Source organism: Heloderma suspectum, chromosome W (assembly GCF_057233095.1).
Source record: "Heloderma suspectum isolate Gila_16-S chromosome W, 16-S_ref, whole genome shotgun sequence".
Taxonomy (NCBI): Eukaryota; Metazoa; Chordata; class Lepidosauria; order Squamata; family Helodermatidae; genus Heloderma; species Heloderma suspectum.
The window spans coordinates 56,176,137-56,201,343 of NC_139475.1; the positions used below are offsets into that span (position 1 = coordinate 56,176,137).

Sequence of the window (25,207 nt, forward strand, 5' to 3'; positions counted from 1 at the left end):
CAATGCTAAAGTAGCCACTCAAGCCCTGCTCTCCCCAAATATAAAAGTACCTGAGCTCCATAAACAGGGACACCCCCAAAGCCCTACCAAGTTTTGCGGTGGAGGGAGGAAAGAAGAAGAAAAAGACAGCACCAAATACAGTGTCATCATCAACAAGAAAAGCTACATATTTCGGAGGATTTCCCCCCTAAATAAATGGGAATATACAGAATTGGCTTTATAAGTCTAATTTTTTGGTTGCTCGTTGAGAATGAAATGAAAAGTTTGTTTACAGACCCCCCTGCCAATTTGCTTTCTATACTTCGAGAGCAGTTTTTTTAAAAAAAACTTCTTCACACACATTACCCCTGCTTGGTAAACTCCTTTGTGGTTGTTTTTATTTAGGGCTTCATTCCAGTGCAAGTGTGTGCAGCACACACCCCACCACCGCTGACACTACCTGTCTGGAGGTATTCCCCCCCCCCCAAATACAACAATAAAATAAAATAAAAAGACACACAGTGCAAAGTGTGAATCCACATGAGGTAAAGAGTTATGGGTCCACAACACATCACATCACATCACATCACATCAAAAAGCTAAACTGCACAGAGTTTTTATCTGGCTCAAAGTTTAACAGCCCTCTCCTCCCACACTCCAGTTAAAAGTTTTTGTGTTCTCCTTCCAATATATTTGTTTAAAGAAAAAAATATCAGCAGAGGAAGGAATGGGGGGGGGTCCTATTCAAGTGTGTTGTGCAGGCATAGATGTCTGGGACTGTCAGAGGGTGGGGACAGCATGATTTCACTCCCCCGCTGTGCACTGGTATGATCCAAACTGGGCCTTCTATTAATGCATCATCTGATCTGGGCCTTCATTTTGGCGGGATGGAAGAGGAGGAAGAGGTGGAGTTTAAGGCGACGAGGAGTTGGCTGAGGTAGAAGTTGGGGCAGTGGGCAAACCAGCTTGTGGTGCTGCCGCCATGCCACTCACTGGGCTGCCACCACTACCAGTGCCACCAGAACTCCTCCCGCTGCTGGCTTTTCCTTTATTGAGAGAGGATGATGCTCCTGGAGTTTGGGCAAACAACACACCTGGAAAGAGATGGAAGAATAAGGAAGCAAGATGGTCGTGCAGGGGAGAAGAACGACATGAAGCCAGACCCCTTCTTGTTGTTCTTCACCCCCATCCTGAGTTTTCTGCAGTTCCCAACAGTGACTGTTACCCAAGTCCTGGGCTGCCATCTTTGACTGATTACATCAGTTTGATTGATCTGTTGAATCCCTTTCTAAATGGACTAAGAAGGCATCCCCAATTAATTGGGCAATTAAAACACACACACACATATAGTGCACTTGTAAAGGCTGCCAGTGGCTGGCGCCATCTTAGGAGAGACATGCCGCATCCCCCCTGCCACTTTATTTTATTTTTATACCACCCAATAGCCAAAGCTCTCTGTGTGGTTCACAAAATTAAAACCACACAAATACAACAGAAAACACAATATAAAATATAACAGATGAAAACTACAGAATAAAGATACAACCAGAGTAAAATCTAGCAGCAGTACAGATATTTACAATGCAATAGCGGATTTAAGAGAGCAGGGCTAAAAGAACTGGAATGCTAAAATGCAAAAGGTGCCATTAGCAGGGAAGCCTCTTCCAAGATGGGGCCTGAATACACTGCGGCAGGCACTAGCAAAATAAACAAAGAAGAGTATTTCCCCCTCACACCGCTTCAAAACTATCACTGTAGTCACACACACATTTATACAGATTGACTAAACAAACCAATCAAAGCTCACTTGACTCTGACTTCAGATTTCTTTGAATCAGCTGGGCTTATGCATACAGAGGCCATCACTGGCTGGCCTGGCCTGGGCTCTCCTCGAGCTAGCAGCCAGGCTGCTAAGGCACCCTTCCTCAACCTGGGCCCCTCCAGATGTGTTGAAATACAACTCCCCACATCCCCCAGGAAGCATGGCTGGCTCCAGGTCAGGGAAGGCTTTGCTAAGGTGTGGAGGGAGGGCAGCACCACCCCTGACCATAAGGACATCATTGCGCCAAAGAGCAGACTGGCTGCATATAGAGCCTGGACACATCAGCTTAATCATTCAGAAAGCGCCTCTCCCTTTGCAAAATTAGAGGTTGTCCCCAAGGCCTGTGTATGATAACAGGAACCAGAAGGTCTGAGCATGCAACACCAATTCTGGCTCTCCTGCACTGGCTGCCACTACATTTCCAAGCCCAGTTCAAAGTGCTGTTTCTCATCTATAAAGCCTTCTTTGGCTCAGGACTGCAGTACCTGATGAAGCACCTCTCCCAATATCAACCTACCTGTACACTATGATCAACATCTGAGGCCCTCTTCTAACTGCCTCCTCCAACAGAAATTCAGAGCATGGCAACAAGGGTGGTGGCCCCGCAAGTGTGGAACACTCTCCCCAATGAGGCTCACCTGGTACCAATGTTCTCATCTTTTTGGTGCCGGGTCAAGATTTTCCTCTACTCCCAGGCATTTGAAGGGCTATGATGGGCTTGTTATACTGTTCAATAGTTTGCATGTTTTTAATAATTTTGTTGTAAGTTGCCTTGGGTCTTTTTAAAGAGAAAGGCATCTAATAAATTCAAACAAAAACAATCTACAGATTTCAAAAAGGTGTACACAAATCATAAAAACATTTTAAAAAATTTAAAGCTGACAGAATATATCGTATCTATGTGTCCATAAGACAGAAGGCTAAACTCTACAGGGAAGGCCAGCATAAAAAGTGATGGGTGCCTTCAACATGTGCCTAAAAATAAAAAGTGTTGGAGCATGTCTCATCCCAGCGGGAGGATAGTTCCACACAGCAGGGACCACCACACTAAATGCCCCGCTCTCAACAACTGCAGAGCCGACCACAGGAGTGAGGCCAGGAGGGTCTCATTATTATCTCATTATTCTAAGGTAATAGGGCAGTACGTTATGTATAGAACAGCTTATTTTGTCTCAAAACTGGCAACCCTTCCACTGTTCAGGAGGGGCTGAGTTCCTGCCCACCACAATTCCGCCCCCCCCCCCCCCAGTGGCACTGCTCCCCAATACCTGTATAGACAATGCCGTTGATTTCGACTGACATGCTGATGCTGTTGGTTCCATTCATGGCCAGGTTCAGAGCAGAGTCTTGGTGGTTTTCTGTGGGGCGATGACCAAGGGTTAAGGCAGAGGTCTGTAATGTTTGGATGGCATAAACCAGCCTTCCTCAATCTGGTGTCCTCCAGACTACAGCTCCCATAATCCCCCAGCCAGCTATGCTGTAGTCCAAGACATCGGGAGGACACCAGGCTGGGAAAGGCTGGCATAAGCATTTTTCCTTTTGTTTGGGCTGCAACTCAATTAAATCAATTTAAAAATTGATTTGTCTGTGTTTTGGTCTGTACATCAATTTATCTATCGATTCAGTTTACACACGGGTAAAAATATTTCTGAAGCAGGAACCAAACTTTCATTTTTTAGATAATGTTGCCATAGGCCTCTTATGCTTGTGTAAGAGAAGACGCTTACCACCTGCAGTTTTCAAGTACATTTTTTAAATCTAAAAAACCCTGATGCCAGATTAGTCAAGGACAACTTTTAAACGATTAATCGGTTAAAAGTCTGCAATCTACCCAATTAATCCAGCCTTCCCCAACCTGATGCCCTCCAGATGTAATGGACTACAGCTCCCATCATTCCCAGCCAGTAATGGTGAGACCTCAGACCTGTGAAATGGACAAGAGGGGGAAAGTACTCTGCTCATGCTCAGGTTTCATGGGAGGAACCATGGCTCCATGGCAGAGCCCCTGCTTTGCATGCAGAAGGTCCCAGGTTCAATCCCTGCATCTCCAGGTGGGGCTGGAAAAGTTCCTGCCTGAAACCCTGGAGAGCTGCTGCTGCCAGTCAGTGTTGACAATACTGGACTAGATGGACCAAGCGTCTGACTCAGTACAAGGCAGTTTCTTCTGTTTTTAAGTCTTTTTCCTAACCTTAATGCTTAATGCTGGCTGGGAATGGTGGGCATTGTAGTCCAACACATCTGGCGGATGTCAGGTTGCAGAAGGCTGGCTTACAGCAAGCACAAATAAGCTTCAACTGAACTAATAGAGATGAAGCCAAAAACAAACAAACAAATACAACTATATGTCAGGAGCGCCCTCGCTGCCTCTTGCAGTCCCCACCAACAGCCAACTCAGGACACAGACGACGAGGATCCTTTCCGGGGCTTTATTCCTTTATGACTCTTTCAGATACTAATCACCAGCGACTAAGCAAAGAACTGCACTGGGGAGATAGCAGAGTAGCCTAAGCTCCAGGTAAGGCACTTGGTCCCCGTTTGAAGGAGAACCGCGGGAAGACTCTGAACTTATGGGCTAGGGAGAGCTCCTCCCTCTTTCCCTTGGGTCCACGGGAGGCGGCCGTTGCTTGCGCGCCAAACGGGCGGAGCGCCTCCTCTCGGCGCCCTCCATCGCTCGTTGCTTTTTGCGTCTGCGTTGAGCGTCTAAGAAGCCCCCCTCCCGCACTCCCTCACTGCCAGGGTCACTCTCTCTCCCAGGACTGCTGGCAGGAGGATTCTCTGCCAGCTGCTGTGCCTGTGAGGGATGAGGGGGCTCCTCTCCCACGGATGGCTGTTCCCCCTCAGAATCAGAACTGCTCTGGGGCTCTTGGGGCTCTAGGGGCTCAGTCTCCACCCTGACACTATAGTAGATCAGAATTTGTATCCCCCGAGTCTGCACATATCTGCTCACATTACTACTGAGAGAGAAGAGTATTTATATTGTACTTAATGTTTTAACTTCTGTAAATTGCCCAGAGAGCTTTGGCTATGGGGTGGTATAGAAATGTTATTACTACTACTAATAATAATCCTGACATCTTAAAGAAAGTGATTGCAGGAGAGCAGAAAAGCTACAAAATATGATTGCAGTGGGTGGGGAAAGGCATTGAAGCAGATTTTCTCAGAATCCTCAGGTTTCATTAAAAAAAAAAAAAAAAGGCTCTAGTCCTTATCCTGGATAAAAATGATAGTGTTTGGGATGAGGCTTGAGCACTTCCTTGTCTAGCAAAACCAAGATAAAACCATGCCCCAAAGGGTAAAATTACACCAAAAAAATAATGGAAGTTTGCCTGGTTGGCATAATTTATATAGGTCAAAGAATCCAACCTTTCTTGGTTTGGAATGTGGGCTACAGAATTTTACTTTCCCCGTACATACTATCTGCTTAATGTTCCACCGACAATACTGGGTCCTTCAAATGCAGATATTGCTAGGGACAAATTTAATCCTGGGGTTGGTGTGGGCTACCACCACCCTCACTGCCCCAGCCTGCAACCACTAGCCCAAGAGTGCAAAATCTCAGGCCCAGGAACCAAACCTGACCCAGCTGGTGTCCCAATCTGGGGGAAAACCAGAGGCCCTGCCCCCTTTCCCCCAACCACTGATGGTTCTGTGGTTTCCTGTCTTTTGTGCCATTTTCTCCCCCTTTTAAAGGTTGAAATGCCTCTCTGTAGGCTTAGCTACTGGCAGCAAGAGCTGGAAGCTACAACATGCTGGTATTTTTGGAATTTTGGCTCCACCCCTTTGGCCCTGCCCACCACTGGGATGCACCCCTTGAGAGCTTCCCCAAAACTGAATTTGGCCCTTAAGTGAAAACAAGTTCAACACCCCTGCACCAAGCCTGGCGTCAAGGGCTGGCATGGTCGGGCAGCCGCCGAGGGCCCGCACCCCAGCAGGGTCCCCTGACCCCCCTCCAGAGTTTCTCCTCCTCTTCACGCTTGCCAGCTGCTTGTGCGCCCGCCTCTCGCTCCGGCCCAGGCAACGGTGGTGGTGAGAAGGAAGAGCAGGGGGTGCCGTGGCCCGCTGGCTCTGCCTGCCAGGCAAGCAAGTGGGAGCAGTGATGAGGCAGAGCAGGAGGAGGAGCAAGAGCAGCTGGGGGCCATGGCAGTGAGAAGGGAGACTCACTGAGGGAGGGGGCCTTGCCCCAGGGCCCTCCAGAACCTGGAGCCGGCACTGATCGTAAAGTACAGGTAGGATTATCTGAAAGCAGGCAGTCTTTCAGATATCCTGGCCTCAAAGCTGCTTAGGGCTTCAAAGGTAAGAACCAGCACCTTGAATTGGACCCGGAAACAAACTGGCAGCCAGTGCAACTGCTGTAAGACTGGTGTAATATGGTCTGTATAATGTACACCAGACAACAGCCTGGCTGAAGCATTTTGCTCCAGCCGAAGTTTCCGAACACCCTTCAAAGGCAGTCCCATGCGGAGCGCATTGCAGTAATCTAATGCAGTAGACCATGCCTACCAGCATGGAGCCAGCACTGCCCTCTGTCACCCGCCCTGGGTGGGTGGGAAGAGAGGGGACATCCAATGACCCACTGACCTGGAGAGCGTGTCTCTTGGCTGTTGATCCGGATGCTCATGGGGAACTGGGCAGTCATGGCAAGGAGGTTCTGCTGGATTGCCTGCTGCATCAGGCGTTGCTGCTCATCTGGTGCAAGCGCCATCTTCTTCTCAGGTGGCTCGCCCAACTCCAGCTTCTCCCGCAGCTGTTCCAGCATGGCAGCCTGGGCGGCCACTGCTGCCTGGGCGGCCACTGCTTGTGCCACAACAGCCTGAGCTGCAACAACAGGGTGGCCCGCCAGCGGGGCAGGTAGGCAGCTGGGCATGGTGATGGGGATCACAGGGTCTTCCTCTGCAGGGAAGGGGGTGGGGGTGGGAAGGAAAGGAAGATGGGAAAAGCCACCGCAATGATCAAACAGCATCTTTATGAAGCACAACCTTTAAAATTATGGCCTGCTGGTCTTGCTTCATAAACTACAGACATGTGGAGTGGATGAGAGGGGGAAAGCACTCTGCACATGGTCAAGTCTTTATCCCAGCCTTCCCCAACCTGGTGCCCTCCAGACGTGGTGGCCATGCTGGCTGGGGAGGATGGAGGTCGCAGTCCGACACATCTAGAGGGCACCAGGTTGGGGAAGGCTGTTCCAGTTGTTTCTCAGCAGGAAGGTGCTCCAGCACCCTCAATCATTATTATTTTGGGCTGCCCTTTGTTGTGCCTTTGCCAGCAAGATTTGAACATTCCAAGTCAAAGTCCAGCTGACTGAAATTCATTTTAATATGTACCAGCTTTCATACTCAGCGCAAAGTTTGGGGCAAGTAATTTAAGTTAAACATATAGGACTGTTGTATCATGGATCTGATACACGTAACCCCCCTTCCCCCCATAAGACATTGAGCCTTTCTACACAAGGATTTCACTGTGTGCTTGTGATTGCTCAGTCATGGTGGTTTGCAGGTCCTTTACACAACATCATCATCTTCCAGGAACTCTCCCACTCTTTGCAACCATTTCCCCAGCTTTTTTGTTTGATCGAGGAAAGTGTGGTATGATTTAGAAATGGCAGAATGAGACTCTCGTGTAATTGCGCAATTCCATTATACCACAGCATGATCTAGTGGTTGTGTAATGAAACATATAGAAAGGCAGATAAAGAAAAACCATGGGAAAAAACAAGTGTAGAGGAGCCAGTCTTAATGCCACAAAGGTTCCAGAAGCAGACGCCTCAGTAAAGTTGCAGGTTAAAAGCCCATCATGTAGAAAAGCCTATTATAACCACTGTTGCTTTTGACCAGAGTGTCCCAAAGTAGCTCAACCTGTTGGCAGTTAAAAAAAAAAAAACTGCACAAAGCAACTAAACACACTTTAGCACTTGTCAATTAACTACAATGAATTTTGAACCAAGCTGCAAGAGGCATATTTTGGGAAGACAGGGGCAGGACACTGCTGACACGACTTTTAATTACTGCTTTGAGGGGATTGGAAGAGTGCCTCCCCCCACAATTATTATTTTCATCGCATTACACTTTACAGCTCAAGTAAACAGCACCAACTGCTAAGATAAAAATTCAGAGATGATTGCCCAAAGCCATGGAGACTCGTTAAACATGGGTTCCTTGGAAAGTTTGGTTCAGGGGTAGGCAACCCAGTGCTCTCCAGATGTTTTGGAAAACAACTCCTATCAGCCCCAGCTTTCAGGAACCACTGTCCCTACTCCCACCCACCCCAACACTCAAGAAAGGGGGCAGGCAGTTACCATTCTTGATTTTTCGAAGCGGGACAATGGGGCTGCCACTGGTAGCCGAGGACATTCCCAAGGTTGGTACTTGAAGTTTGGGGGAGGAGAGCATGTTGTGAGTGCCGCTGGGGGAGTAGGTAAAGATTGCGCCGCTGAACCCCTGCCGGCGGCCCTCCCGTCGGTTGCTGTCGATGGCGGCCTGAAGTTCGTTGGGGTTGCTCAGTCCTCTTTTCTCACACTCATACGAGTACAAGTACTTCATATACCTTTCCGAAAAAGAGACACAAACACAAAAGAAGGAATGCTGCGTCATTACAATCCAAAGCCACCTGGGGTGGGCAGAAGGTAGACCTCCTGGAAGGTGGTTTGCAGTAGACGGGGAGGGATTTCTAACTCCCAATGGTTTGGCAATAGCAGCAGAAGCAAAATTGATTCCCCTCCCACCTTAAATTATTTTATTTATTTATTCATTTCTATACTGCCCAATAGCTGAAGCTCTCTGGGCGGTTCACAAAAATTAAAACCAAATGGCGCACAATAAAACAATTTAAAATATATAGAACATTAAAACCACAATATAACAATATAACCACAATAAAACCTAGCAGCAGTGCAGGAATTTAAAATACAGATTTAAAAGAGCAAAGCTAAAAGTCTAGAAAGCTAAAATGCCTGGGAAAATAAAAAGGTCTTCACCTGGCGCCGAAAGGAGTACAATGTAGGTGCCAGGCGAACCTCACTAGGGAGCTCATTCCACAGCTGAAAGGAAGAAAGCTTGGGGTGATTTCTGGGTGGAAGGACTGGGAGGCTCCATTTGGTTCAGATACTCAGAACAAATGCCTGGGCTCAGAATCCTTTAATTCTACCTGCATGGCTTTTGCATCAGACTCCAGTTGGTGGATTTCAGGGTTCTAGTAAAAACCAAAGTAGATCCAACAAGCCTAAAGTTCGGCCACCCCTCTGTAAGCTATGTTGAGCAGTGGGTGCAAAAGCCAAGGAGCTTGGTGGTGGTGGTGCCACAATTAAGAAAGCCCTCCCCACGGAGCTGTGCCAGGCTGTCTCCTTTTCTGCCCTTCGCCAGAAGGTATACACTTCACCTTTAAAGGAGCAGCTTTCAAACAATGGTTTGTTATTCTATTGCAGGGAGGGTGATGTTGAGCGAAATGGACCAACAGACTCAATATAAGGCAGCTTCCTATGTTCCTTTCTCTCTGGAAGTGCTTTTATTAAATTTATATTTATATTTCTAAATAATCTATGGCCCATTTAAATCATTAAATCTTTCACTGATTTAGGGTGCAATTGTACGGTCCCGGGGGGTGGGGTGGGGAGCATCCCAGAGGCCATAGGATGGAGCAGGTTTCCCTCTCTGCCCCCAGAGGGAGGTTCACAGGCAGAGGGAGATCTGTGCCCCCCCCCCCTTTCCCACCCGCCTGTTTAGCACGAATGCGGAAACCCTGGTGCCTGTGCCACTCTGTCATCAGTGTTCCAACAGTAGTAATGGCAAAAAGGGGCAAACTGGATCTGTTCCCAAGACACATCCCTGAAACCAGGGGGAAAGTTTGCCATCCCTGGAGCTGGACCCCCAATCCACGTTGGATTGCTCTGCAAACCCTGTAGCCCTGAGAAGAACAGCAAAATACATTTCTTTAACCTGACAGTCCTTATTCTGGGCTAATACTACAAACCAGACACCAAGGTATCTGGTGCAAAGCTCAGATGCTTCCTTATTTTCTGCTTGCAGGGTCTGCACTGGGGGCAATTTAGAAAATCAAAAAACAAGACAGGCCTGCAGCTCCCAAGGAGTTAATAGCTTTCTTCTCACTCCCCCCCACCCCCAAGTTCTCCCTACCCCAAATCCCCTTTGGCCACCTGGCCCTCTGAATTCCAGACTAATTAACTTTAGCCTTGATTAGGGTGGATGTAAAAGCTGGGAGAAGGGAAGTGAAAAAGGACAGAAAGACGAAGAAGACGAAGAAAGGAGATGGGGTGGGAGCTCAGGATGGGAACTCCATGCAGTTCTCCTGCATGAAAATTATGGGGATGGGTATGTGTGATATTTGCACATGGCCCCCCCATCTGTTGATGTACTGAAAATGATCACCTTCCTGAATAAATTTAAATTTTGAAAAAACACACACAATCCAAATTCAGGTACTCAATCCAGGCTACAGTCCTGTTCATAATCACCTCAGTGTAAGCTCCATTAAAATTGATGGGACTTACTCCTGAGTAGACATCTAAAAGATTGCAGTGTCAGGATATTAATGCAGATTCATCAACTTTTTTTTATTACCAAGGTAGGGGGGGGGGTGCGCGCGTGTGCATGCGCACCCTAAAACTCTTACTGCCAGTAACTAAGCCTTAAGAGAGACGTCTTAACCGTTTAAAGTGGGCAAAAATAACCATGCAAAAGCCAGCAAACGACCAAATAATCAGTGGTTGGGGGAAGGGGGCGTGATCTTATGGGGAGCCCCAGAGGGCCAGATTTGGCCCCAGGGCCTTAGGTTTTCCATCCCTGGACTAGATGGACCTTTGGTCTGATCCACCAGGGCTCGTTTATTAAAATGGGAGTAGATAATTTCATGGAGGAGGAGCTGGAGGTCTATCAACGAAGATTAGGCATGATGGCTCAAATAGAACCTCCAGGTTCAGGAAAGGTATATATCAGAAGACCAGTTGCTGGTGATAAACAACCTTCATGCTGGGCATGAAGGCAAGAGTCCCTGCCCCATCACATTTGATACTTGCAGTTTAGCTTTCATGGCTGATAGCCACTGACAGAGCCATCTTCCTCCTCTAGGGATTTGCCCAACCCTCATTAAAACCCAGGAAAATAGAAAGTGTCTAATTCTAGAAATAGAAAGGAATCATTAGAGACAGGAGGTGCCGTAACATCAGCGGTCCCCAACCTTTTTGGCACCAGGGACTGGTCTCGTGGAAGACAATTTTTCCACGTACCGGGGGTGGTGGTGTTTCGCTGGCGGATTTCCAGCCGCTGGGACGCAAATGGTGTCTGCATAGCAGATGCCATTTGCGTCCCTGTTCTTTGCAGTAATAGGCTACATAAAGATTTACGTAGCCTATTAGTTGAAGAACAGGGACGCAAATGGCGTCCGCTATGCGGACGCCATTTGCATCCCAGTGGCCGTATGTCCGCCAGTGGCCAGAGCCAGCCAGCAGCTCTGCGGACTCGCCACAGAGTGGAGCCAGCTGGGGCCGGCGAGGATTCCGTTGTGGGGGCAGGGACGGATCACCTCTCCCCCCGCGGACCCAAGGTAAGGGAGTTTCGCACACTTCTACTGCGGCCCGGTTCCTAACAGGCCATGGACCGGTACCAGTCCACAGCCTGGGGGTTGAGGACCCTTGTGTAACATAATCAACATGCCTTGCTGGATCAGACCAAAGGTTCCATCTGGGCCAACAGCAGCCAGATGCCTCTGGGAAGCCCCCAAGCAGGGCACGGAGGCCCCCACCACACACACACCACTCAGTCCCTGCATTTGTTATTCAGGGATAGATTGCTTCTCAACATGGAGGCCCCATATATTTTTATTTTCTTTTCTTTAAATATTTATAAGCTGCCTTTGCTGAGCAAAATGCAGCTATAAAAATAAAATCATGTAATATATTTATTTAACTTTATTTTATTTAATTAAAATTATTTTTAGGCTGCCTTTATTCACCACTAGTCATCATGGCTGTCAGGATTGAATCTGAGCTGCTAACTATCTCCCTGCGCTCAGAATCAATCCTGACATCGGCTATATAGTACCTCCGGTATCAGAGGCAGTATGTGGGGGAACATGAGCGGGAGGGTGCTATCACACTCGTATCCTGCTTTCCAGAGGCATCTGACTGGCCATTGTGGAAACAAAATGCTGGACTGGAGAAGCTTTTGGTCTGATCCAGAATGGCTCTTCTTATGCTCTTATAACAAAACTTTAAAATGCATAAGCACAACAAACCAACAGTGCACTAAAACACAATTCAAGCAGTATCTAATTCCTGTGAACTGCCCAGAGAGCTTCAGCTATTGGGTGGTATAGAAATGCAATAAATAAATGAATAAATAAAAAAATAAAATAAACATTGCTATATTCCAGGGATGGGCAGCTTCCCGTGGGTCAAGGGTTGCATAAGGTGTTGTGAGGGTGGGCAGGTGGGGGCCATGCATATATACATATCACCCCACACACACACACACATACACACACGCGCACGCGCGCGCACACACACACAGCCTATTGCATCATGTGGGTATGGCGAGGCTTTAACCTCCTCACATCCCAGCCACATTCTGTAGTACCACTGGGATGGTATAAGGGTAGAATTTACCCCACATTGCAGCAATTTTGCTGAAGCTCCTTCACCCTCACCCCCATTCAACGATACTAGCCCAATTCTCCAGGGAAAGAGGGCCCACGGGAACGACTCCTCATGCACCCTTTTTCCCCGGGGTGCCACAGCAATAAAAGGCTCAGGCGTGCCTTTTACCAGCTTTAGCTGGTTTGCCACCTACAGCCTTTCCTGGACGGGGATAGCTTGGCCACAGTGGTCCACTATCACAGCGTGTGCTCCCTCTGCCAAGGGGAACAGGTCCCTCCGTCCTCTTTCCATCCCCAAATGACTATGGGGTCCACAAAAATGCAGAAATTATAGACTTTCTTGATTCCTGTTACAGCCCAGGATCAGTCAACTCAGTAGCTGCAGGATCGGGATCTCCTTGTGGCACCTGTAGTAAGTAGTTCCAGGATATGGCACAGAGTCCCTCTATCCCTAACAGTAGGTATCTGCAGGGTCCTGGACACCAAGTCACAGCATGAGGTAAGTAGTTGCAGGACTACAGTGGCCACTCTCAGGGCAATACTGGCAAGTATCTGCTGGAGCAGGGTGAAGGTCTACAATGCAGGTAGCTGTGGGTTGGGGTGCATCACCCCAGAGCAGTAGCATCTGAGGGGCTGCTTACACATGATGAGTAGTCAGGAGGACCTGTTCCTGCACTTGCTGGGGAATTAAGCCAGCTTTCCACATCCACCAGTTCCTGTAGGCTTTGGACTGCTGCTGACTGAACAGGTAGGTCTCCTTTGGGTTTGTTAGCAGAACCTCCTCTGCTGTAGGTCCCTGGCCTTCCAGGAAGCCCAGCTGCTCTTCTCCCCTTGCCCTTCTTTACCTTCCAGGCTTTGTTACCTCTAGTGGCTCCGTTCCACCACTCTTCCTCAGGATCTTATCCTGTGCTCATGCCCCACCTCTTCCTCCCCCCTCAGAGTCCTGGACCCATTTAAAGAGCCCCTGGCCTGATTCCCTTTTCTTCTGTTTAGCCAGCCCTAACTGTGGCTGGCTACTGCTGTGAGGCAACCAGGAATACAGAGGGGGCGGTACAGTGACCCCTGAGGCCTCCTCACATCCAGGCAGTAGTAACCTCAAGACTGGATTACCACAACATGCTCTACGTGGGGCTGCCCTTGAGGCTGGTCCGGACGCTGGAGCTAGTGCAGAACGCAGCACCTCGGCTCTGGTCAGGAGCTGCCCCTTTCCAGCATGTAACTCTTCTGCTGAGGGAACTGCACTGGCTGCCTCTCTGCTACGAGGCCAGGTTTAAGGTTTTGGTACTAGTGTACAAAGGCCTAAACACCTTGGGACCAGGATACCCAAGAAAGCCCCTTTTCCCTTACCAACCTGCCCGGTCACTGAGATGGTTGGAGGGCTTGCTCCCGGTGGTTCCACATAGACCTATGGCCCAATTGGAGTCCACCAGGAGAAGGGCCTTCAGTGTGGTGGCCCCCTTTCTTTGGAACTCCCTGCCTCTGGAGGCCAGGCAGTCTCCAATGCTGTATTGTTTCTGGTGCCTCCTGAAAACAACACTGTTCCAGGAGGCATTCCTTAACTGACCAGCCACGTTTTTTTATTAGCATGCTGTTTTTTTAAAAGTGTAATTTAATATAGCATTTTCATAGAATTATAGAATAGTAGGGTTGGAAGGGGCCTACAAGGCCATCGAGTCCACCCCCCAGCTCCATGCAGGAATCCAAGTCAGAGCATCCCTGACAGATGGCTGTCCAGCCTCATCTTGAATGCCTCCAGCGTGGGAGAGCCCACCACCTCCCTAGGGAACTAGTTCCATTGTCATACTGCTTTGACAGTCGGGATGTTTTTCCTGATGTTCAGCCGGAATCTGGCTTCCTGTCACTTGAGCCCATGATTCCATGCCCTGCACTCTGGGAGGATCGAGAAGAGATCCTGGCCTTCCTCTTTGTGACCTTTCAAGGTTTTAATCTTTTTATTCTTTTACCTTTTATGTTCACTGCTCCGAATTCTGTTTTAGATGTGGAGTGGTATACAAATATTGTAAATAAATAAATAATAAGTAAATTTCAGTGGCACCAAGGAGCACCCACGGGAAAGGCCCTGGGGGGGGGGGGACACCACATGCACCCCGCATGTTGCCTGCCCACTCCTGCCATACACCCTTCATGACCAAGAGCCATTAAAAGCTTTCTCTCCTCCTCCATGGGATATGAGTCCCCTTTGAAAGCCATCTCAGCTTGTGCCCATCGAAACATAAGGTCTACACACACCAATTCCGCATCGTGCAAAGGAGCTTTCATCTGTCTGGAACCTCCCACCAATCAGTTTCATCGGGTGACCATGCAGAGCTCTAGTCTTATGGGAGAGGAAGAAAAACATCCCTCTTTCCATTTTCTCTACCCCAGTTATACTTCTGTAAGCTTTGTGTTGCCTTCCCCCTTCGCTGTTTTCCCCCTAAACTACAAGTGCTTCAAAGGAATCTGCCTTTCCATGGCTCCAACCCCACAATCATACGGGCTGCCCTTTTCTGTCCCTTCTCTGGGCTTGCATGGCACCCTCCCGGGACTTACTGAGTGCGCAGCGTGAAGGCTGCGCTGGTGATGGAGGTGGGCAGGTTCAAACCCTTGGTGATCTCTCTCCAGAGCTTCTTGTTGATCACCTCCACCAGGCCGCCCTTCTCCGTTACCAGGACATACAACATGTAGAGGTCTAGCACCTGCTTGGCCATAATGGGGATTCGGTTCACCGGGGTCCCTGCAAGCAAAGAGAGAGAAAAGGGTTTTGGGAGGGATGCAAGTCACGCAATTCGCTTGATGACTTATTTTCCTTAAAATTAGGGGGCAGGCAAGGAGCCTCGGGGTCACTGAAGTCCCATTAGTCATCTTATTCAAACCCTTTGAATGCTTTCCACCTCTTCAAGGGCGGTGGCGGTGGGGTGATGGGACCAGTTTTGATGGTCTGCTCCTGGAGTCTTATGGATCTGGATAGTTTCCTGATGACTCTGCAGGACTTCCCCACAGATGTGGCCTTCTAAGAACCTCATTGGTTCTTGGAAGCAGCAGATGACTTCCGCTGTGGATACAATGACTCACAAACATCCCCAAACAAGCAGGAGAGTAGGCGTGCAGAACCTCTTTATGCCTCAGGGTCAAACCTCATTTTGGAAAAACTCTCAGGGGCTGCATTCCAGTGGTGGGTGGGGACAAAGGTAAAAGGGAGAAGGCGAAACGTACAAAAGGTTTCCTGTCCCCTAGCTGAGCAGAGCAGAGGAAGCTGCCCCAGCTGGACTACGACTAGAAGATCATTACCTCTCCCCAGTTTGAGATGATCCCATCAATAAGAACTCTTTGAGTCTGACTCTGTAGCCAACTGTGGATCCACCGGATCATTGTCTCATCTAGCCCACTCTGAGCGAGTTTGCTCATCAGGATATCATGGGGCACTTTGTCGAAAACTTTGCTGAAGTCGAGGTATATGATGTCCACAGCATTCCCACGGTCCACCAGGGAGGTGACTTGATCCAAAAATGAGATCAGATTTGTCTGGTTGGATTTGTTTTTGACAAACCCATGTTGGCTTCGAGTAATCACGGCATTGTTGTCAAGGTACTTACACACTGATTGCTTTATCATCTTCTCCAGAATTTTCCCAGGGATAGGGATGGCGGAGAAATCTGCCACTAACTCCAATGAGGCTGGATCCTTTGGAATCCAGCCCCCCGGAGTCTGTGGCGGAACGGACTACCCCCCTGCCACCCTGCAGAATCCCCCCTGGACAGACCCTACCTGGTCACTGGCAGGTCTGGTCTATCCAGCTGCCCTCCGCCGTCTGCCGCTGCTTCTCTGCGGACACCATTTGCGTCCCTGCCTTTTGCTGTAATAGGCTACGTAAAGATTTACATAGCCTATCATGGCAAAAGGCAGGGGACGCAAATGGCGTCCGCTATGCTGGACGCCATTTGCGTCCGAAGACCAGCGGCAGCCTGACGTCAGGCAGTGGCCGGCCCAGGCAGGCAGCTTCACGGACTCGCCGCAGAGCGGAGCCGGCCGGGGAGGATTCCGGGGAGGGGACAGATAGCCTCCCCCCCCACTGCGAACACCCCCACCCAGAACGAGGTAAGGGATTCGTACATCCCTACTCAGGGATTGATGTCAGACTGACTGGTCTGTAGTTCCCAGGTTCCTCCTTTTTGCCGTTTTTGAACGTAGGGACAACATTAGCCCTCCTCCAGTCATCTGGCACTTCCCCCGTCCTCCATGATTGCTCAAAGAGAATAGACAGCGGTTCTGAGAGTTCTTCTGCCAGTTCATTTATTACTCTAGGATGCAGTTAATCTGGCCCTGGAGATTGAACTCATTCAAAGTAATTCAGTGTTCCTTGACCATATGCCTATCGATCTCAAGCTGCAATCCTGCCCCTTCAGCCTGTACTTTGCCTTTGCCAGGGGGGTCATAGACCCTCCTTTGGGAGAAGACTGAGCCAAAGTAGGAATTGAGCACCTCTGCCTTTTCTTTGTCATCTGTGATCGTTTTGCCATCCTTGTTTAGTAGTTGAACTACCAATTTCTTTCCTATGCACATATCTGAAGAAAGTCTTTTTGTTGCTTTTAGCCTCCCTCACTAACCTCAGCTCGTTCTCAGCTTTAGCCTTCCTGATGCCATCCCTGCAATTCTGTGCTACCTGCCTGTACTCTTCCTTTGTTGCTTGGCTTTCCTTCTACTTCCTGTATGTGTCCTTTTTTTGTTTTCAGGTCATCTCTAAGCTCTTTGTGAAGCCACATTGGCTTCTTCTGTTGTCTTCCACCTTTTCTTCTTGTTGGAATGGTTTGTAATTGTGCCTTGAGAATTTCCTTTTTTAAAATCTCCCACCCATCTTGGATTCCTTTTCTCGTTAGCGTCGCTTGCCATGGGACCTTCCTGATCATTGTTCTGAGTTTATTAAAATCGGCTTTCCTAACATCCAGGGTACGCGTTTGACTACACTCGGCTTCTGCTTCCCTTAGAACCAAGAACTCAAGTATAACATGGTCGCTTTCCCCCAGAGTTCCTGTAACTGCTACTTTACCCACTAAGTAATCTCTGTTGGTTAGGATCAAGTCTAGGACAGCCGATCCTCTAGTTCCTTCCTCTACTTTCTGTAGGAGAAAGTTATCTGCAACACAAGTGAGGAATTTCCTGGTGGGGCCATGTTTTGCAGAATCTGTCTCCCAACAAATATCAGGGAAATTGAAGTCCCCCATTATTACTACTTCATGCTTCCTTAAAATATTGGCTATTTGCTTTTCAAAAGTTTCATCCTCGTCTTCTCCTTGACTGGGTGGCCGGTAGTAGACTCTGACCACCAGGTTCCTTTTATTCTTTGCTCCATTTATTTGAACCCAGATGCTCTCGATGGGGCTACCAAGCTCATCCTCCTGTATTCCTGTGCAGAGATATGTATTTTTCACATACAGTGCAACCCCGCCTCCCTTTCTGTTCCTCCTGTTCTTTTTGAACAAGTTATATCCTTCAATTGCTGTATTCCAGTCATGAGAGTCATCCCACCAAGTCTCAGTTATAGCTATCAAGTCATAATTTCCCTCCTGTATTAAGAGTTCAAGTTCGTTCTGTTTGTTTACCGTACTCTGGGCATTAGTATATAGACATCGAAGACCATGTGCTTCATGGTCTGGCTTTCTTCCTACATGTGTCTGAAGACGATTATTGGGCACTATCAGAGCTGTTCTCTCTGTTACAGTGCATGAGCCTACGTCCATTGTTACCCCCAACTTTACGTCTCCCTTCCCCGTAGGATTCAGTTTAAAGCCCTCCTGATGAAGTTCTTCATGCTGTGGCCAAACACATCCTTCTGTCGAGGGCTCCTTGGAGGCCTCTCTCAGTCTAAACCAGTAGCCAAGTCCAGACACAGACAAAGGAATTCCTTTCAAAGCTTTATTCTTCTTTTACAACTTAACAACTATACCGATTGCAACTAGATCTGAGCAGCACAGTACCTATGCCCTAAGTTGGAACAGTTGGTCCCCGTTTGAAAGGGAATTACTGGCAGACCCCTGAACTTAAGGACTAGGGAGAGTCCCTCCCCTTTTCCCTTGGAGCCTCTGGGCGCAGCCGTTGTTTGCGCGCCAACCTGGCACTTCGCCTCCTTTCTGCGCCCTCCATCTGGCGCCGCTCTCTACGTCTGCGTCGTGCATCCACTAAGTCTGCTATCTGTGCTTGGTCACTCCCTGGACTGCTAACTAAACTAGGAATGCTGGTGGGAGGAATCTCCGTCAGCTGTTGGTCCTGGGAAAGAGGAGCGCACTCCTCTCCCAGGAGCGACTGCTCTTCCTCAGAATCAGAACTACTCTGGGATTCTATGGGCTCAGTGTCCACCCTGACACCTTCCCAGCCCTTGTGAGGTGCAACCCATCCCTTGCCAACAGCCCATCTTCCAGGAAGTATAGCCCGTGGTCTCAGAATCCAAATCTCTCTCGTTGGCACCACCTTCGTAGCCAGTCATTCACCCGGAGTATTTTTCATTCCCTTTCTAGATCCATCCAGAGGATGTTAACAATTATAGGCCAGTGGCCAACATCCCCTTCCTGGGCAAGGTGCTTGAGTGGGTGGTTGTAGGACAGCTCCAGGCACTGTTGAATGAAATGGATTATCTAGATCCATTTCAATCGGGCTTCAGGCCTGGTTTTGGAACGGAAACTGCCTTGGTCGCCCTGTGGGATGACTTCTGCCGGGAGAGGGACAGGGGGAGTGCGACCCTGTTGATTCTCCTGGACCTCTCAGCGGCTTTCGATACCATCGACCATGGTATCCTTCTGGATAGGTTGTCTGGGTTGGGAGTTGGAGGCACTGCACTGCAGTGGTTCCGCTCCTACTTGGATGGCCGATTCCAGAAGGTGGTGCTGGGGGATTATTGCTCTGTGCCATGGCAATTGTGCCATGGGGTTCCACAGGGCTCTATTTTATCCCCCATGCTGTTTAACATCTACATGAAACCGCTGGGGGAGGTTATCCGGAGGTGTGGGCTGAGGTGCCATCAATATGCGGATGACACCCAGCTCTACCTCTCTTTCTCATCAAAACCAGGTGAGGCAGTGGCTGTTCTGAATCAGGGCCTGGGCACGGTAATGGACTGGATGAGGGCTAATAAACTGAAACTCAATCCAGACAAGACGGAGGTACTGTTAGTGGGTGGTTCGTCTGCCCGGCTAGGCGATATTCAACCTGTTCTGGAGGGGGTTGCACTCCCCCTAAAGGATCAGGTTCGTAGTTTGGGGGTGCTCTTGGATCCAGAACTGTCACTTGAGGCACAGGTGAACTCAGTGGCACGGAGCACTTTTTATCAGCTTAGGCTGGTTTACCAACTACGCCCTTATCTGGACAGAGATAGCCTAGCTACAGTTATCCATGCTCTGATAACTTCTCGTCTGGATTACTGCAATGCGTTATACGTGGGGCTGCCTTTGAAAACGGTCCGGAAACTTCAGCTGGTCCAAAATAGGGCAGCAAGATTGTTAACATGGACTGGCCTGCGAGCTCATATTACGCCAGTACTTTTCCAGCTGCACTGGCTGCTAGTCCATTTCTGGGCCCGATTCAAAGTGCTGGTGTTAACATTCAAAGCCCTTAACGGCTTGGGGCCAGGTTACCTGAAGGATCGCCTCCTCCCATATGTGCCTGCCCGGACCTTAAGATCATCGTCAGTGGCCCTTCTCCATGAGCCCCTGCCAAAGGAAGCGAGGCGGGTGGCTACTAGGAGGAGGGCTTTTTCTGCTGTGGCACGCCAGCTCTGGAATGAGCTCCCTAGTGAGGTTCGCCTGGTGCCTACATTGTACTCCTTTCTAAATTTTTATCTTTGCTGTTTTAAATCTGTATTTTAAACTCCTGTACTGCTGCTAGGTTTTATTGTGGTTGTATTGTTATATTGTGGTTTTAATGTTCTATATATTTTAAATTGTTTTATTGTGTGTTGTTTGGTTTTAATTTTTGTGAACCGCCCAGAAAGCTTTGGCTATTGGGCGGTATAGAAATGAAATAAATAATAAATCAATAAATTTCTATCCCTCTTCTAACTACTGGAAGGATGGATGAGAAAACTATCTGGGCCCCAAAGTTCTGGAGTTTTCTTCCCAAAGCTTCAAAGTCTGACGTGATTTCTTCATAGCCCCGCTTGGCAGTATCATTTGTTCCCACATGGATGAGAAGAAAGGGATACCTGTCAGTGGGCTTTATAAGCGCAGGCAACCCTTCAGTCACATCTCTAATCCCACTAGTATGGAAGGGTCCCACTTCCATGCTAGTGGGACTCTGTTATTAACCTCCAGTGAACAGAGGACAAAGCAGAGGCTAATCCCAGTACAATCAGAAAGCTAGAAACACAAAGGGAATGGAGACCATGGGAGGACAAGACTCCCCAGTGGTGGTGACCTGCAAGGTGTGTGCAATGTTTGTTTTCTTGCCTGAGAACAACATGGCCCACACCTGCAACAGGTGCAAGTTGATCACGCTGCTGGAAGAGAAAGGAAGAGGACTGGAGCGGTGACTGTCGGCCCTCCGGGGAATAAGAGAAGAAGAAGAGTTCTTGGACAGAACGGGGGAACTGCAGCAGCAAAGTGAAGACCAGGAGTTAGAAGAGGTGAGGTGAGGAAAAACAAAGTAGAGGATACTCCGTGGAAAAGGGTGACAGCTAGGAGCAGAAGAACTAGACGCCACTCTGCACCCATGGAGGCAGTGGAGCTAGGGGACTGTTTCCAGGTACTCGAGGGTGAGACTGGAGGACAGCCTGCAGAGGAAGAATCACAGGGGAACCTGCACGAGAGCGAGCAAGAGGCTGAAGGTCAGCCAAGCAGAGGCGATGAAACCCAGGCCTACAAGAAGAAGAAGAGAAGAGTGGTAGTAGCGGGAGACCCCTTGCTGCGTGGGATCGAGACCCAAGTATGTCGCGAAGACCCGTGGACTCGCCAGGTATGCTGTCTCCCGGGAGGATGGATTAGAGACGTGACTGACGGCTCAATTTTCACCTGAAAGAGGGTCTATGAGCCCCCTGGCAAAGGTGAAGTATTTATTTATTCATTCATTCATTCAAATTTCTTCATTACCCATCTGGCCAGTCACCCGGCCACTCTGGGCGATGTACAATGGTACAATTTAAAACAGTAAAATTACAAATTAAAACATTATTTAAAAATACCCTAACCCACCCCAAATGCCTGCCTGAACAACCACGTTTTCAGTGCGTGGCAGAAGCTCATTAAAGAGGGGGCATGGCGGAGTTCCCTAGGGAGGGAGTTCCACAAAGTGGGAGCCACCATAGAGAAGGCCCTTTCCCTCCTCCTCACCAGCCTAGCTATCCTGGCTGATGGGACAGGGAGAAGGCCATCCGAGGCTGATCTTGTTGAGCAGCCTGTCTGATGTTGCTGGAGGCGCTCCTTAAGATAGGCTGGGCCGGACCCATATAGGGTTTTAAAGGTCAAATCCAACACCTTGAATTTGGCCTGGAAAACAACTGGTTGCCAGTGCAACTCCTTCAGCACCGGATCACGCCGGCGGCTGCCTTTTATCAGGCGAGCAGCAAAGCTTTCGACAAAGTGCCCCATGATATCCTGATGAGCAAACTAGCTCAAAGTGGGCTAGATGAGACAACGATCCGGTGGATCCGCAGTTGGCTACAGAATCGGACTCAAAGAGTGCTTATCAATGGGGCCTTCTCACACTGGGGAGGGGTAACGAGTGGGGTACCGCAGGGCTCAGTCCTGGGCCCAGGGCTCTTCCACATTTTTATTAATGACTTGGAGGAGGAGGCGCAGGGAATGCTGATCACATTTGCAGATGACACAAAATTGGGTGGGATAGCTAATACCCCGGAAGACAGACACAAATTTCAAAGTGATCTGGATAGACTGGAGCGCTGGGCAGAAAACAACAGAATGACATTTAACAGGGATAAATGCCTAGTTCTGTACCTCGGAAAAAGAAACCAAATGCACAGTTGCAAGACGGGCGATACTTGCCTCAACAATACTAGAAGCGAGAAGGATCTTGGCATTGCTGTCGATCACAAGCTGAAGATGAGCCCACAATGTGATGTGGCTGCAAAAAAGGCAAATGCTATTTGGGGCTGCATGAATAGAAGCATAGCTTCCAAATCCCGGGAAATACTAGTTCCCCTCTACTCAGCACTGGTTAGGCCTCATCTGGGGTAGTATGTCCAGTTCTGGGCACCACACTTGAAGAAGGATGCAGACAAGCTGGAGAGGGTTCAGAGGAGGGCAACGAAGATGATCAGGGGACTGGAAACAAAGCCGTATGAGGAGAGACAGAAAGAACTGGGCATGTTGAGCCTTGAGAAGAGAAGACTGAGGGGAGATAGGATGGCGCTCTTCAAGTCCTTGAAAGGTTGTCACAGAGAGGAAGGCCAGGATCTCTTCTTGATCATCCCAGAGTGCAGGACATGGAATAATAGGCTCAAGTGACAGAAAGCTGGATTCCGGCTGAACATCAGGAAAAACGTCCCGACTGTCAGAGCAATATGACAATGGAACCCATGACCTAGGGAGGTGGTGGGCTCTCCCACACTGGAGGCATTCAAGACGAGGCTGGACAGCCACCTGTCAGGGATGCTCTGACTTGGATTCCTGCATTGAGCAGGGGGTTGGACTCGATGCTCTTGTAGGCCCCATCCAACCCTACTTTTCTATGATTCTGTGCTACCAGCATATTTGAGCTTAAAGCTCTTACGGCCAGAAACTAAGCTTTAGGAGAATATTCAAGCCTTTTAGAATGGGGAGAAAAACTGTGCAAAGGCCAGGAAACCACCAAATGGTTGGTAGCCAGAGGTAAAGAACTGGGGCCAAGAGAAGGGGGTGTGGCCATCTGGGGAATTCCAGAAGACTGGACTAGAAGTCTGGGTGGGCTGGATTTGACCCCAGGCCTGAGCATTGACACCCCTGCTGTAGAATTGTTTTGGCTCCTTTGTATGCCGAGTGACTAAGAATGACGGAATGGCAAGGCTGTTGTTGAGAGCGCAGAAATGGTGGAAGACTCACAACGAACACGGCTGAACACAGATTAGGGCCTGTCTTAGGGCCTATTCTGTGGCAGTGACGGCAACGGGAAGAAGTTTATTTCTCCGCTGCCACATCTGCACAACGTCAGCTGACTGAGCTGTCTTGGGGGGCTAGGAACCTGCTTAGGGCAAGTCCAGGAGGTCAACATGCTGACCCCTTGAAGGCCCATTTTGCATTTTACATTGCGCCATTGTTTTGGCAGAATCAGAGATGGATGTAGCCCGGGTGTTGCCTGGCCCCATTATGGATCCATTTCAGCTCGTACAGGCTGAGGATGTGGACAAACAGATTCCAGGGCTGAGAATCATCTACCTGCTCTTTGGAGCTTGGGATTCACACTGATCGGACACCCTGAGACAAATGATTCTCCAGATAGGCGAATGAGTGTTGGTTTATTGAGGGAGGGGGAACCAGGAGGGGAAGTTCCCCAAAACCTGCCATGAGCAGGCAAAGCAAGGAAGGGTTTCAAACGAGGCAGAAAAACAAAAGACAGTCTTTTGCCACCCACTCCTGCCTCTTTCCCCTTTTATTGATATCCCCTTTTATTGATTTATTGGTTCCTTAAAACCAAAAGGAAAAACAACCACCACAGAACATGAGAGGAATATTGCTCTATTTGATGCTGCTGTTTTATTGTCGGCTGACATGGCACATTTTCCACGATTAAAATGTATCTGGACTGGACAGGCTGGGGCTTGGATCCCAGGAGGAGTTTCTGACCCATCTGTGAAGTGGGAACAGTGACAACACCCCTCACCCTCAATCATTGCTGGGGAACAAGTTAGCATGTAGAATCCCCCCCCCCCCACACACACACACAAACACACACAATGGAAATAGACATCTGGGGAAGATTCACACAGTGCAGAGTTAAACTATGGAATTCACTACCTCATGATGTAGTGATGGTCACCAGTTTGGATGGCTTTAAAAGGGGGCTGGACAAATTCCCAGAGGAAGAGGCTACCAATGGCTACGAGTCCTGATCGCTCTGTGCCACCTCCAGTCCCCGGGGCTGTGAGCCTCTGTACACCAGTTGCTGGGGAACGTGGGTGGGAGGGTGCTGTTGCACTCATGCCCTGCTGGTGGGTTCCTGGTCAGCAGCTGGTTGGCCCCCGCGTGAACAGAATGCTGGACGAGATGGACCCTTGGCCTGATCCAGCCATAGGGCTCTTCTGTTGTTCTTATGAACAGGGCATCCGCCATAAACAGATCCACCAGTGGAAACGACATCCCAAACTGCTTTCTACAAAATTCCCTGAGCTGCTGGTTTTATGGTTCTGTTGTTGCTGCATTGTTAGTAACCTTGTATAGATTCAAATTTGCTGGTAATGTAGCTTGCCTTGCATGCTTATTAGGTAGAAACATGCACTATTTTAGAAAGAAAGGAAGCAGCTACACAGTTCTCACAGAACTGAGCTGAATCACAGTTGTACACTGTGTGCCATCAGCTCCATGGATTGCTTCCCTGGGCAAGAACACAGACAATGGTATAATGCCCTAGAGCTTCACTCCATCATTATCTTCCCTTCCCTCCTTCATTGCTTTATGATGCTATGTTATCCCGTAAGTTTCTGTCTGATAGTGAAGATCATATTTGGAGGCTCTTTGGGTGACACCACCCACAATGGTGCAACGGATGGTTACCAAGGAAAGAGCCTTCTCTGGGGTGGCCCCCCATCTGTGGAATGCCCTTCCCAGGGAGATCTGCCTTGCACCTTCACTGTATACATTTAGATGCCAGGTTAAGACATTCCTCTTCCAG

General features: G+C 48.9%; 1 protein-coding gene across 1 annotated transcript in view; it reads right to left on the minus strand.

The window, feature by feature from the left end:
• Positions 1–560: 560 nt before the first annotated feature.
• The window catches only part of LOC146334041 (AT-rich interactive domain-containing protein 3A-like), a 71,610-nt gene continuing 46,963 nt past the window's right edge, over positions 561–25,207 (minus strand). Inside the window, exons 4-8 of the mRNA XM_084825195.1 lie at positions 14,954–15,137; positions 8,094–8,341; positions 6,380–6,691; positions 3,070–3,159; positions 561–1,073 (exon numbers count right to left, since the gene is read on the minus strand). Coding sequence (XP_084681321.1) covers positions 892–1,073; positions 3,070–3,159; positions 6,380–6,691; positions 8,094–8,341; positions 14,954–15,137 — 1,016 coding nt within the window. The 3' untranslated portion in view covers positions 561–891. The remainder of the gene's footprint in view (positions 1,074–3,069; positions 3,160–6,379; positions 6,692–8,093; positions 8,342–14,953; positions 15,138–25,207) is intronic.